Genomic DNA, 14,701 nt, shown 5'->3' on the forward strand with positions numbered 1-14,701 from the left:
AGACAAAACCAACCGGAAAACATATTTCTCTATTCCTGGCATGTGTTTTTGCTAATGAACATTTAAAGCCTGCTTTAATGATAAAATTGCTGCTTTACAGTGCTTTGAAAAAGTATTCATACCCCTTGAATTTTTCCATATTTTGTCATGTTACAACCAAAAAAACATAAATGTATTTTATTGGGATTTTATGTGATAGATCAACACATAGTGGCACATAACTGTGAAGTGGAAGGAAAATGATAAATGGTTTTCCAAATGTTTTACAAATAAATATGTGAAAAGTGTGGCGTGCATTTGTATTCTGCCCCCTCTACTCGGATACCCCTAACTAAAATCTAGTGGAACCAATTGCCTTCAGAAGTCACCTAATTAGTAAATAGAGTCCACTTGTGTGTAGTTTAATCTCAGTATAAATACAGCTGTTCTGTGAAGCCCTCAGAGGTTTGTTAGAGAACCTTAGTGAACAAACAGCATCATGAAGGCCAAGGAACACACCAAACAGGTCAGGGATCAAGTTGTGGAGAAGTTTAAAGCAGCAAGTTTTAAACTGTTCAATCCATCATCCGAAATGGAAAGAGTATGGCACAGCTGCAAACCTACCAAGACATGACCGTCCACCTAAACTGACAGGCCGGGCAAGGAGAGCATTAATCAGAGAAGCAGCCAAGAGGCCTATGGTAACTCTGGAGGAGCTGCAGAGATCCACAGCTCAGGTGGGAGAATCTGTCCACAGGGAAACTATTAGTCGTACACTCCACAAATCTGGCCTTTATGGAAGAGTGGTAAGAAAAAAAGTCATTGTTGAAAGAAAGACATAAGAAGTCCCATTTGCAGTTTGCGAAAAGCCATGTGGGGGACACAGAAAACATGTGGAAGAAGGTGCTCTGGTCAGATAAGACCAAAATTGAACTTTTTGGCCTAAAAGCAAAACGCTATGTGTGGCGGAAAACTAACACTGCACATCACCCTAAACACACCATCCCCACCGTGAAACATGGTGGTGGCAGCATCATGTTGTGGGGAAGCTTTTCTTCAGTAGGGACAGGGAAGCTGTTCAGAGTTGATGGGAAGATAGATGGATCCAAATACAGGGCAATCTTAGAAGAAAAAAGGAAAGGGGTGGTCGGCACTCAGGATGACATCCAAAATAGTATTTCTTTATTAAATGCATGTACAAAGCTGTAAAACATCCTACGCGTTTCGGACGTTAGTCGCGGCTGATAAAAAAACAAAATAAGTAACCCCTAAATAGTATATTCAAAAGGTCACATGATTAACCAACACAGGTGAATTAAAAATGCAAAAGGGAAAACCCGATTTGACATCACAAAAAATGGACATGAAAAACCAGGCATATAAAAAGTGATCCACAATAGCATGCAAAGTTTGTATTTTTTCCAAAATGGATCATAAAAATAGTGGGTGCTACATAGATGATATTGCCTAGATGCTAAATTAATAATAATAAAAAAAAATATTTTGTAAGCATATGAAACGCCTGGGATATAAAAAGCAATCCACAATAGCATACACTATTAATATTATCTCAAAACAGAACATCATTATGTCAGTGGATGCTTCATAAAGATGACACTACCTGGACATAAAAAAAAAATACAATTTTAACATATGAAAAGCGACCCACAGTAGCATGCGTGGTTTATAATCCCAACATGACGTGCAATAAAACACATCACCGAAAATGTAGACATAGGAAAAGCCAGGCATATAAAAAGCAACCCACAATAACATGTATGGTTTATATGATTATAAAACAGGACATGGTTACATTGGTGGGGGCTACATAAAGATGATACTGCCTGGACACTAAATTGATAAAAATAATTTAAGAAAAAGATCTACAGATCTACCTTTTGCATTTTTAATTCACCTGTGTTTGTTAATCATGTGACCTTTTGTATATACTATTTAAGTGTTACTTATTTTGTTTTTTATCAGCCATGACTAAGGACTAACGTCCGAAATGCATAGGCTGTTTTACAGCTTTGTACATGCATTTAATAAAGAAATACTATTTTGGATGTCATCCTGAGTGCCAACCATCCCTTTCCTTTATTCTGGTACGTTGGAGCTGTCAGCAGCCTCAAGGTTTGGGCGGAGCTTTTATGTGGGAAGGTTGCAGCACCTATACACCTGTTAATCTTAGAAGAAAACCTGTCAGAGTCTGCAAAAGACTTGAGACTGGGGCGGAGGTTCACCTTCCAGCAGGGTTATGTCCCTAAACACACAGCCAGAGCTACAATGGAATGGTTTAGATCAAAGCATATTCATGTGTTAGAATGGCCCAGTCAAAGTCCAGACTTAAATCTAATTGAGAATCTGTGGCAAGATTTGAAAATTGCTGTTCACAGACGTTCTCCATCCAATCTGACAGAGCTTGAGCTATTGTGCAAAGAAGAATGGACAAAAAAGATGGTAGAGACATCCCCAAAAAAGACTTGCAGCTGTAATTGCAGCAGTTTCTACAAAGTATTCATTCAGGGGGGCTGAATACAAATGCACGCCACACTTTTCACATATTTATTTTTTTTTAGTTTTGAAAACCATTTATCATTTTCCTTCCACTTCACAATTGTGTCCCCCTTTGTGTTGGTCTATCGCATAAAATCCCAATAAAATACATTTACGTTTTTGGTTGTAACATGACAAAATGTGAACAATTTCAAAGGGTATGAATACTTTTTCAAGACACTGTATCTGATTTGTAGATCCTATTTTGGCCTAAAATGAAACAATAAGACATCTACAGTATCTATCTATCTATCTATCTATCTATCTATCTATCTATCTATCTATCTATCTATCTATCTATCTAGACACTCTCTGTCTGATTGAAACACCCTATTGAGCCAATAAACTTCATAAACTTTACAAAGCAGGGAGAAGGAGAGAGGCAGCGTGACAATCAATGTATTTAAATTTAAGCTTGAGCTATTGATCTCTGTAAATAACAGGATTTTTTTTAGTAAGACGTATAAGAATAGCCTGCCAAACATGTAAAAGTCTCTACCTGCTGTATAAATATTTAGAAAAATTGCAATAATTTATGCTTATTTGACTTAATATTTTCTTTAATTACATTTACTGACTATAATAAATAAAAAAAACAAGTACAAGAAACAAGTACAAGACCACAGTATATTCACAATATTAATTTGAAATAAAAAAAAAAGAAAATCACACAAAATGAAGTCACCTCATCTCTTGTCACCTCCATCTCATCATCGCATTGAGATGAGTTCCTCCAAGGCTGGGTTCCATTGATCGTCTCCCACTGACCATCTAGACCACATCGTCTTGATACCAGTCCATTCTTCACTGCCAACACACACAACATTTATTGGCTGAATAAAATGTGTTCTAAATTACTGAACTCTGGCCTAATGTATTACATTGCGATAAAAGGTTCTCGAGTCACTTCTTAATGATGTATTTGCTGGTCATTATAATGGAGCTCCAGCCATGGTTATATTTAGATGTTTTGATGCTTTAGGTATACCCTAAAAGACAACATCCCTTTGTCATGTTTCGCCACTTGTATCATGGGCCTATCCTAAAGTTTATGTATAGCCAGAACTTTTTTTATTAGTTAGCATTGCAAAGGGTTAGAATACCTTTTGAGTTTTACTGCTATCCAAGAGGTTTCAAGCAGGAAGTGAGGGAAGATCTATATCAGAGAAGATGATACAGAAAAGTTAAGTTACAGGGGTTCTAAGATTCCCCTATATTAATTAAAAAAAACATTTTTACCCCAGGCTGTGTTTCGCTGTCGTAGAGTGTCCTTCATTTCCGGTCTTATAAAAGAAATGGTTGGCCCCAGGACAGGAAGTGATGGAAAATCTCTCTAATGGGGCCTCGAACAGCAGTAAAACTTGACAAGGGTTCTAATCTGTCTCCACCCTATCCAAAAAAAAAAAAGTTTTGGCTATAGATACACTTGAATAAAGTCTTTGTTAAAATATGCTATTAGAGGCAGAATAGGGACTGCTTTACATGCAGTGCAAGTTATTTATCCAAGTGAAAGGAAAGATGGTTCCATGTCTCCAGAACTTAAAAACAAAACCTTGAGACTCCTCTCTACACCCCCTTCTCCCCATAGTTTTCTAGTTGAATTCATCCAAAATTGTGTAGAGTTGTATAGAAAAGGGAGACAAAGTAAGAGTTATCACAATTTGCACATTCTGAGACTTGGTGCTGCCTCCTCTAATCCTTTACTTTACTTTATTTTCCACTCTAACCTGAGCATATAATATCAGCCCTACTTATCCAATACCAAAATCTCCCAACCCTACAAAATAACACGGAATTGACTACAAATGGGAGTGATCTGACTTTTCAGCTACTCAGGATTCATGCAACTAACTGGTACAGCTCCATTGTATCAGCAAAATTAAAAATGTACAATACTTATTTTTTCTATACAGTATATACCAGTTCTCCACCAGTGTATTTTCATATGTTTTGTGCTTGCAGTGTTATATATTTGTTAAAAAGTTTGTTAAAGAAAATCCAACCCTAGATTTTAGCTACTGTTGACCTATGAATGTGAGTGAGGAACATTAGTTGACTACTTGCATTCCTATCCCTATCATTTTACTTATTTCTTTGAAACATTTAAAACTCACTTTTAAAATAAATTTCCACTTTTAAAACAAATTTGTTGTAGAAAGATACCTTTCTGGAACCAGGGAAGATAATAGGGACAGGATACACTTGTGATAGTCCCGGGTGTTCCATCTGGCCAGCAGGCATACATGTCAAAAGTACGGTTGCAATGCAGCCCTATGAAACAAAAGACAGAGAAGCAAGTTGGGGGTGAGGGGGTCCTAGACCGCAATTAAAATGAAGGATGATCATTACAAGAAAACCTTTTGCTAATAATACTAGATCTCTCTCTTTTAGTAAAAGGGGTGAGATGGGGACTGCTCAATTTTAGAAGAATCTGGAACACCCCCTTGAAATATGTTGGAATATGTTGAATTATGTTGGGTGTCGGGCCAATGTGTGTACCAAATTTAGGTTACCTGCACTGGGAGCAAGCCAGGAAAAGAAGGGCCAGTGGGGCGAATCTGGGTTTTGTGAGCAGTAGGATGTTGACTACTGATAAGGAGGAAGTGAACCTGCTTGGGTTGGTATCAAGTTTATCTAAAGCCAAATGTTTGCCCTTATTTTGGCTAGCGTATGGAATGATTAATACCAGTCAGGTTACCTTTTTTTCCAAAAGGTAGATTTTGCTTTATTTCTGGTTTTGTCGATACAACAAAAAGGGGAAGCATTCTCTCCAAAGAAAAAAACCCCTATTTTAGACAGTTGCCTCCAGAAGACTTTCCTCATGGGAACATTCCCTTAATACTTCTGCTCTGGTGACAATTTGTAATTTTGGATTTCCCATCACCGAAAATGGTCACCAGAACGAAGAGAGGGTGAATCTAAAAACCTGGTTCTAATGCCGTGTACACACGGGCGGACTTTTCGACCAGATTGGTCCGACGGAACAAATCCGTCGGACATTCCGACCGTGTGTGGGCTTCATCGGACCTGCAGCTGACTTTTTCGGTCGAAAATCAGATGGACTTTAGATTTAAAACATGTTTCAAATCTTCCTGATGGATTCGAGTCCAGTCGAAAAATCAGTTCATCTGTATGCTAGTCCGACGGACAAAAAACGACGCTAGGGCAGCTATTGGCTACTGGCTATGAACTTCCTTTTTTTTTTATTCCGGTCGTACGTCATCACGTATGAATCCGTCGGACTTTGGTGTGATCATGTGTAGGCAAGTCCGTTCTTTCGAAAGTCCGTCGGAAGTCCGTCAAAAGTCCGTCGGAAAGACCGTCGGACCTTTGATGTTGAAAAGTCCGCCAGTGTGTACATGGCATTAGCCTTTCTTACACTTCCCAAAACTTAAAAAAAAAAGGGTTTGGGCTTAAAATACCCTTTAAGGATCATCCTTCAAAGTAGATTATATGTGTAACTGGTAGCCCTTTAAGTGGGCTACAATGTCTGGGAGGTGGCATGGTTTCTGTATCATGTGACTGCTGTTATTGGCTCTCACAGTGGTCATTTGATTGGGAGCCGGTCCAGGCTGGCTCCAAATCAGAAGTCTTGACTGAGAGCTGTTGGTGTCAGCTCGGGCAGTGTGCTGGGAGCACACACTCAGCAAACTACCTCCTTCCACCGTAAACAAATATCTGCAATGGCTGGGCATTAACGCCCATCTTTCTTGCCCTTGCATACATTCATTATGCAGTCAGCAAAAGGTTAAAGCCTTACTCCAGGTTTTAAATGTATGTCCGCTGTTGATTTTTTGTGTACTAAGCCACATCCAATATTCACATCCAATATTCTGAGTAATTTAACCACAGTCTCAGGCACTCATTTCCTTATGGGGTCTCTCTTCTTCTAATTCTAAAGTTGGGAGGTATAATTGTTGTGATTGCACTGAAAAGGCATTCTGCAGCAGTAAAGATACAAAGTCATAACCACTATCTATCTATAAGTCAATTTTAAAATAAAAAAGACACCTGTTAAAAGTATTGATATTTGCAGCAGGCATGGCACAGCTTCCCCAGCCATCTGGAACCTGCTCAATTACATATACAGCTGAGTTTACACAAAGCTCCATCACAAGAAAAAGACAACTGTAATTATCTTCCAAGGGGACACCACTACTGGCTGAAATGTGAATGCCACATATTCTTTCTATAACCATATACTGTATGTCATTGTAAACACATAGAGCAGTCCTGTAATACTGTTATTTCCATGTGACTCACATAACGGCCAAAAGTCACTTAGCTTCTGTGGAGCTAAAATGACACGTTAAAAAACAATAAATGTACCACTGCAAAGAAAGCAATTAATACTTACAGTACCTGCTGACAACTCGGGAAAGGTTAAAATGATCCCTTGGAGTGAAGCTTGAGGGCTTGTTCACACTAGGTACCGTGTGAAAACGTGCTACCTTTTGCAGACACGTGGTGCCATTAATTCTTACTGGCATTCCCATGCATTCATGCCCACCAAAATGCATGGCACCACGTGATTTTAAAAAGCACCTTTTTTGGGCGTTTCACAGGCATTGGGCAGTCCATTGAGATGAATGGGCTGCCCTAAAATGCAATGCGCAAGAATACACAAAAACCTGCATGTTTGGAAGCACCTCCTGGTGTGAAGAGACCTAAGGCTTAACTGTTCGTTTTGACTACGGGAGAGGAGAAGCTCTTTTAGGGTCCATGTACATTGACTTAAAAATCGCTGCCTCCACAGGAGTTTTGTCTTTTGCCTGAAGAAGCAGCCTAATGTTATCCTATGTGTCCATGCACATTAGGACATTTAGAGGCATTTTTTAAGCTCAGTGTTCAAGGGCAGAAAAAAAAAAACTTTCTGATTTGCATTTTTGATTTTGAGTGTGAATGGAGCCTTACTTATCTCATTCTCCGCTCCCCCGGCATATGGAAACCCCCATGCTCCTGCGGTAAACTGTCCCATTTGTCTTAATCACATCAGGACCTTAGACCGCTGGAGCATGAGGGAGAAGACACTCCGGGGCCTGGTCAACCCAGAGAAGTGGAGCTTAGGGTAAATATTAGTAAATCCTCTTTTCTTTATCCCCTAGGCCTAAATGAGCAATTGACCCTTGCTGTGCAAATGCAGCCCCATTGCACGGGATACATTTAATGTTTCCAGGGGTTGGGATTTAAAGACCCACGCTTGCTGAAGAATGTTCAGCATTTGACACTTCCAGAAGTGTCTGGCTGATGTTCTCCAAATGTGCTCTGTGGTTTCCTCTGCCTGCCTTAAGTCACTGTAGGACATGGGATGAGGCAGGAGGAACCACATAAGAGAGCCAGGGAGATCAGACATCTGATATGCCCAGAAGTGTAGCAAATGCTAAAGATTTTTAAGCAAGCATAGATCTTGAACCTTGGGAAGACTGCAGAACAGGTAAGTTTTAGTTGTTTTTTTTGTAGGGACTTTATTCTTTAATTCTTTTATTTTTTTGACAGAGTCGTTTTAAGGCCCCTTTCACATGGGCAGACCAAGTGGACCATCCACTGCCCTCTATGGAGGGTCGGGTGTCATTGATGTCCGTGGACACCTGCCGACTTCCGATCCTGCTATAAACATATGTATGGGGATCTGTTCCCCATCCATCTAGCACAGGGTCTCCAAGATGTGGCCCTTTGCTTGCCTTTATCCAGCCCCTGGGACACTATTCCATCCACTGACAACAACAATGGGGTACTATTCCTCCCACTGCCATCAGAGATGGGGAACTAATTTTCAAATTGACACCAATTATGGGGCACAATTCCTCCCACTGACACCAATTATGTAATTGTATTACTTCCACTTACCACCAAGCCTATGGCAGTGTTTACTCCCACTGATGCCAGGGCATTTTCTATTCCCACTGGTCCAGTCCGGCCCCCTAAAGTTTGAAGGGCAGTAAACTGGCCCTTTGTTTCGAAAGTTTGGAGACCCCTGGTCTAGCGATTCAGATGGCCCTAGGAAAGGTAGCAGCCCCCTATCTTTTGACATCAATAGGGATTACAATAAACACCGAGAAGCTGCATAGTTTTTTTTTTTTCTCAAATAATTTCTTTTATTTATATGCAAAATCAGCATTTACAGAAAATTTTATAAACAAAAAACCAAAGGGGATACATGCGACACCAAAATACCATAAACTGAAAGACACACATTCTTCAACTAAAATTCCTAAATATGAAGTATTTGGGCCTGATCTGTGTTTCTCTTAGTACATGTATGTTTTAGTTAACTAATCCCAAATGGTTCGATGACCAAAGAAGCAGTAGATATCTGGGGCTGATGGCATTGTAAAAAGAGGGATTCGTTTATTAGATATCTTTCAGGCCTAGAAGCTGCATAGTTTTGACCAATTGTGCTCTCCATGATTTCCTGACCAATTGTGATCTCCCTAATTTACTGCAGATTCTTTATAATTAAAGCTGGACATCCACTGTGCCCTAGGCTCCTGCTCTTCTTGTGAACCCTCCTATATATACCAATAACACACTGTATGCATAATATACACATGAAGTTGCCTTTGAGTAAAATTCACTTGTTGACAGCTAAAAGCAACTGGATTTTTCACTGCTAGATAAACCTATCTATTCAAAGAAAACTCAAAAATTATAAAATCAATCAGGTTGGGGGCGTGGCTTAGCGATGGAAGCGTGAGGACGTGCTTCCCGGAGCTCTGCATGGGAGAGAGCCGAGAACAACCCGCTGATCTGATCGAGCACGCTGCAGCTGCATGCCTGGGGACCGCAAACATCCGCCGATCACGGGGGAGAAGAAAGGACCCGAAATTACTCACTATTTTCTATGGCAGCACGCCGTTTCTTCCCCTGCTGCATTGTCCAAGATGGCACCGCCACGAGCTACACAGGTGAGTGCCGCCACAACAAGTGAGAAGGGCATGCAGGCAGGGGCTGCTTTGGCTGGGGACTTGTCATCACAAACTGACAGGCCGCTCTCCCCTATATTGTCCCCTGCAATCCCGCACTCTGCCGCACAGCTGGGCTTAGACCCCTCAGGAGGGACAGATGACCATGGGGAGGGCTCCCTCCGGGACATAATAGCAGGCCTGCCCTCTAAGCAGGACCTGCATGACACGGCAACATCCATTGTAAACGTTCTCTCACGGGAGCTGCATGACCTCCGCCAGCAGGTGGATACGGTGGAGGAGAGAGTCACTGTCCTGGAGTCCTCCACCACTACCGCTGATACACGTATCACTCGCCTGGAGACAGAGCAACGGGCCTTCCATCAACATCTTGTTGAAATCCAACTGCGGCTGGACGATGGCGAAAACAGGAGCAGGTGGAACAATCTGCGCCTGAGAGGCGTCCCTGAGACCACCATGGGGCCAGATTTGCAGTCCACTGTGGTAGCTATCCTGAACCAAATCCTGGGCAAACCCCTGACCCCGGAGCTAGTGCTGGACAGGGTGCACTGTGTACCGGGCCCTAGGGCCCCATTGCTGTCATTGCAGGGCTCCACCACTGCAGACCTACCGCGGAACATTCTCTGCAAGGTGCATTTTTTCACTATCAAGGAGGAAATCCTACGTATGGCCTAGGAGAAAGGCCCAATTGACTTTGACGGTGCCCAGATAGGGTCTTCCCTGATGTATCCAGGCAAACACGGGTCATGCAAGGGCTCATGCGCCCCCTCCTTGAAGCAACCCGCGAAGCCGAAGCCACATACCGTTGGGGCCACCCATTCCACTTGATCGTGAAAAAGCAGGGATCTGAGTTCCATCTCCGCTCACCGGATCAACTCCCAGACCTGTTCAGCTTCATCGACAAGCCTGCTGTGAATGTGCCTAACTGGCTTGACTACCTGTTATCTCAGGAGGCGTTCGGCCCATCAGCGCCTAGAACGCAACGGGTCAGGCGACCCCGTGCCCCTAGACGTGAGGTTGCCAGACCTCACCCGATGTCCTCCGAGGCCTGATTTTCTCCTCTACCCAAGTGACTGGTAAGCCATTGCAATAGATGTTCCTGTTGACTTCATCTGGGCTGGCCTGTTTGTTTCCTGAGTCCTTGTTACAGCTGGGTCTAATCTTTATTGACTACATGGACCATCCTGCTTGATATCCCCACCTGACCTTGAAGGCTCAAGTACCCAATATCTCATACAGAACTTTGCCCATGGGGGGCTTCTTTTGTTACACAGGGGGGAACTTTTACTCTCTATTTTGCGGTTTGTGGCTTTAGGCCGTGACCAATCTAATGTTATTATTTTATGTGCCACTCTCCCCTGCTCGTCTGCCAAGTGGTTTGCGATAGGAGAGATTGGGATGATTTATAGGGGTCTGTGGGCAGGCACCAGGTTCCATTTTTCCAGACCCCTCCCAGCCACAAATGGCCGCTGTCGGTTTGGCCTTGGTATTGTCTTATGGGGCCTTTGCCCTCTATACGGCCTATACAGTCTCTGGTGCCTCCCCCCAATCCCCCCTCCTCAGCAGGTCTTAGTTGCCGCTATATGACTAACAAGGTGTTGTTGGGGCCTGCCCGACAGCACTGTTTCTTTATTGATGTTATTTCGATGTCTAAGGGATGGGCCCTGCCTGTGCTTATGCCTTTGCCTTTGTCTTGCACACTGTGTTAGGCCTTAACCATGCAGACTATATCTTCATGTGTATATTGGTTCTCGGTCTTGGTGCTCTGGGGCATGGCGCTGGGCCCTGGGGCATGATCCACTCTTTATGGCCTGTTGACCACTCAGGGTCCCGCTGCCCTGTTCACGCCCCCCCCCCCGGTGCACCATCACGGTACGACCCCAGCTATTGGTACTCAATTTTCCAGCTCAGGTTTATGTCTATGTTTTGGATTTGTTATGCCTTTGCTAGCTCAAATGCTACTTAATATATAGTTCTCTGTGCTTCCACCCCGTGCATCTCCACGTGCTTTGTTTTCTTGACTTAATACTGCTCGCGTGTGAGCAGGCCCTAGCGCTTCATCCACCCCCCATTAGGGCGGACCCTTGGTAGGACACCAAAAGGGCCTAACAGGGGACCACAACACATTCACATTTTGAAACCAATTATACCTCCCCCTTCCCTCGCCCCCCCTCTCCCTCTCTCTTCCTTTTTCCCTCCTCCTGTTACTGCCTTCCTCCCTCCTTCTTTCCTTGTTCTCTCTGTCTAATACTAACCTCCCCCCGACTCGGGGGGGACCCCTGGGTTGGGTCCTCTCCACGCACTCATGTGTGGCTACTTCCGTCTCAGGCTGCAATATGGGGCTCCTCAAGATCACCTCCCTTAATGTTTGTGGTCTGAACACTCCGGAAAAGCGTTCGCAGTTCCTGGATGACTTGCGCAAAGGCAAAACTCACATAGCCTTTTTACAGGAAACACACTTTCGAGGTGATAGTATTCCTAAACTGACTAATGGGACCTTCCCGACGGCTTACCACAGTGTCTCTCCGGTCTCCAAGTCGAAGGGGGTTAGCATTCTGCTCACTAAATCAGTGCCGTGGACGTTCGAGGCACAGCGGGCAGATGTGCAAGGTCGTTTTCTTCTTCTGAAGGGGACGGTGTCTGATGTGCGGGTCACCTTTGCCAATGTATACTTTCCTAAAGCGGATCATCCACAATTTCTGCGGAAACTCCTTCTTGAGCTCCTGGAGTTCGCAGAGGGGATGCTTGTCTTTGGCAGGGACCTTAATTTTGCGATGGAACCGTCCCTTGATGTTTCACGCGGTGCCTGCCACCACTCCTACTAGCGCCTGAAGCATCTGAAGGCAGATCTCCATACCCTGCATTTGGTGGACCCCTGGAGGTTGCTCAACCCACAGGACCGGGACTATACTTTTTTTTCCCAGGTGCACCGCACGTACTCACGGCTGGATTACCTGCTGCTGTCGCATAAAGACCTCACCAGAGTAGTGGCCACCTCCATCGATGTCATGTCTTTCTCAGACCATGCGCAAGTCCACCTGACACTCCAACTGGGGCCAATCACTCAGTTCCCTTCATCCTGAAGACTAAATGAAGCCTTGTTTCAGTCGGAGGAAATCCGTTCTGAACTACTGAATACTCTGTGGGAGTACTTCTCCATCAATAGAGTCTGTCACCAACCCCCTTGTGGTCTGGGAGGCTCATAAGGTGGTGGTCAGGGGCGCACTGAATAGAATAGGGGCTCGCTTTAAGCGGGAGAGAACCTGTCGCGCAGAAGAACTCTTCGCCCTGATACGTAGCCTGGAATGTTCGCATAAGGCGAGTCTGGTGCGTACAACCTTTCAGGATCTCCTTAAAGCCCGTGAGGAACTCTGCTCGCTTTTATTCCACAAAACGAAACAAAAATTGGCTTGGGCGCATCGCACCATGTATGAATTTTCTAATAAACCCAGGTCACTGCTGGCCAGGGCTCTGCGAGGCCCGCGCACGAAAACGTACATCTCTCATATCCTGGCTTCCTCTGGACAAAAGCTGAATACAGTACATCGACAGACATGGCGACGGATTTTCGTTCCTTCTATGAAGGTCTCTATAATCTTAACAAACCCCCCGCTGCTGACTCCCCAGCTGACAACAGCCCCACCCCCCAGACGTATGTAGCTGCCTCAGGCATGCCATCGCTCCCTAGTGCTGGAAGAGCTGGAGGAGCCCATCACTGCAGCTGAACTGGGAATGGCGCTAGCCAGCTCAAAGCCGAGGAAGGCTCCCGGCCCCTATGGCTTGACACCGACGTACTACAAGACCTTTTTTGATACGCTATCGCAACCTCTAGTCTCTGCCCTCAATTCTATTACTGGGGAGCAATTCTTTCCCGGTAGACACTCTGAGAGCCTATATATGCCTTATCCCTAAAGAGGGGAAAGATCCGCTACGGTGCGGGAATTACCGCCCGATAGCGTTCTTAAACACGGACTTGAAATTGTTTGCCAAAATTCTGGCCAACAGACTGCTTTCTCATATACCGAGTCTCATTCATAGAGATCAGGCGGGCTTTGTGCCGCAACGGGAGCCTCGGGACAACACCATCCGAGAACCTGATCCACGCGGCCAGGACATCAAAAAACGGGCCCTGCTCCTGCTGTCTACCGATGCGGAGAAGGCTTTTGACCACATGGATTGGTCCTTTATATGAGCCACCCTGGAATACATTGGCCTCTGGTCATCTATGCTGAGATGGATATTGTCTCTTTACTCTCGTCCCACTGCAGAGGTCAAAGTTAATGAGATTAGGTCTGATTTCTTCAACATCCGCAATGGCATAAGGCAGGGTTGCCCCCTGTCTCCTCTGATCTTTATACTGTCACTGGAGCCCCTCCTGTGCAGAATAAGGGCGGACGCGGGCATCACCGGATACCAAAAATCCTCAGGGTCCCACAAGGTGGCCGCATTCGCGGACAACCTAATCTTCTTCTTAACGGAACCGCTTACCTCCCTCCCAAATCTGTTTCGATCTCTTCGGGAATATGGCGCTCTCTCCCTCTTTCAAATTAATCTATCCAAATCCTCCATTCTCAATATAACGGTGGGTAGGGACATTGTTCAACGTCTGCGATCGGCCTTCCTTTTGAGATGGGTGACCAAACTAATCCGATACCTAGGAGTCGATATCACCCCAGACCCTGCTGACTTGTACGCGGCAAATTTGGCCCCGTTACTCCTTTGCCTTAAGGCGGATCTTCTTCACTGGCACTCCCTCACGTTGACGTGGTTTGGACATTGCAATGCCCTTAAGATGACTCTGCTGCCAAGGGTACTATACCTGCTGCAGGCGCTTCCTATACATCTACCTCTAGTATTTTTCAAGCGAATCGACTCTATGTTTCGTGATTTCGTCTGGTCCTATTGCAAGCCACGCATTAGACATCAACTCCTCCAACTAGCAAAAAGTAGGGGTGGGGTTGGCCTCCCGGACATAAAAGCCTATTACAGGGCGGCTCACCTCACAAGGTTGGTGGACTGGCATTGCCACGATGAGGCAAAGCACTGGGTGACCATGGAAACGGAGGATTCCGGGGACACAGCTAAAAGCTGTCCCTGGATCACCACACCTCTGCCGAGGGACCTCGCTGACCACCCCACACTAGGTAGCACACTATCAGTGGCCAGAGATGCCCCTTCGGCACTCCTCGGTGTCCCTGTTACCCTCCCTCATGGCACCGGTTTTGGGTAATCCAGAATTTATG

The 14,701-nt window shown here is 44.6% G+C and overlaps 1 protein-coding gene across 1 annotated transcript in view; it reads right to left on the reverse strand.

Annotated features, from left to right (window-relative positions):
• LOC141148805 (glucagon receptor-like) overlaps positions 1 to 14,701 on the reverse strand; it is a 178,062-nt gene that overhangs the window by 57,997 nt on the left and 105,364 nt on the right. The window contains exons 4-5 of the mRNA XM_073636567.1: positions 4,699 to 4,806; positions 3,221 to 3,342 (exon numbers count right to left, since the gene is read on the reverse strand). Of these exons, the coding sequence (XP_073492668.1) occupies positions 3,221 to 3,342; positions 4,699 to 4,806 (230 nt within the window). The remainder of the gene's footprint in view (positions 1 to 3,220; positions 3,343 to 4,698; positions 4,807 to 14,701) is intronic.

Source organism: Aquarana catesbeiana, linkage group LG06 (genome assembly GCF_042186555.1).
Source record: "Aquarana catesbeiana isolate 2022-GZ linkage group LG06, ASM4218655v1, whole genome shotgun sequence".
In the NCBI taxonomy this organism is placed as follows: Eukaryota; Metazoa; Chordata; class Amphibia; order Anura; family Ranidae; genus Aquarana; species Aquarana catesbeiana.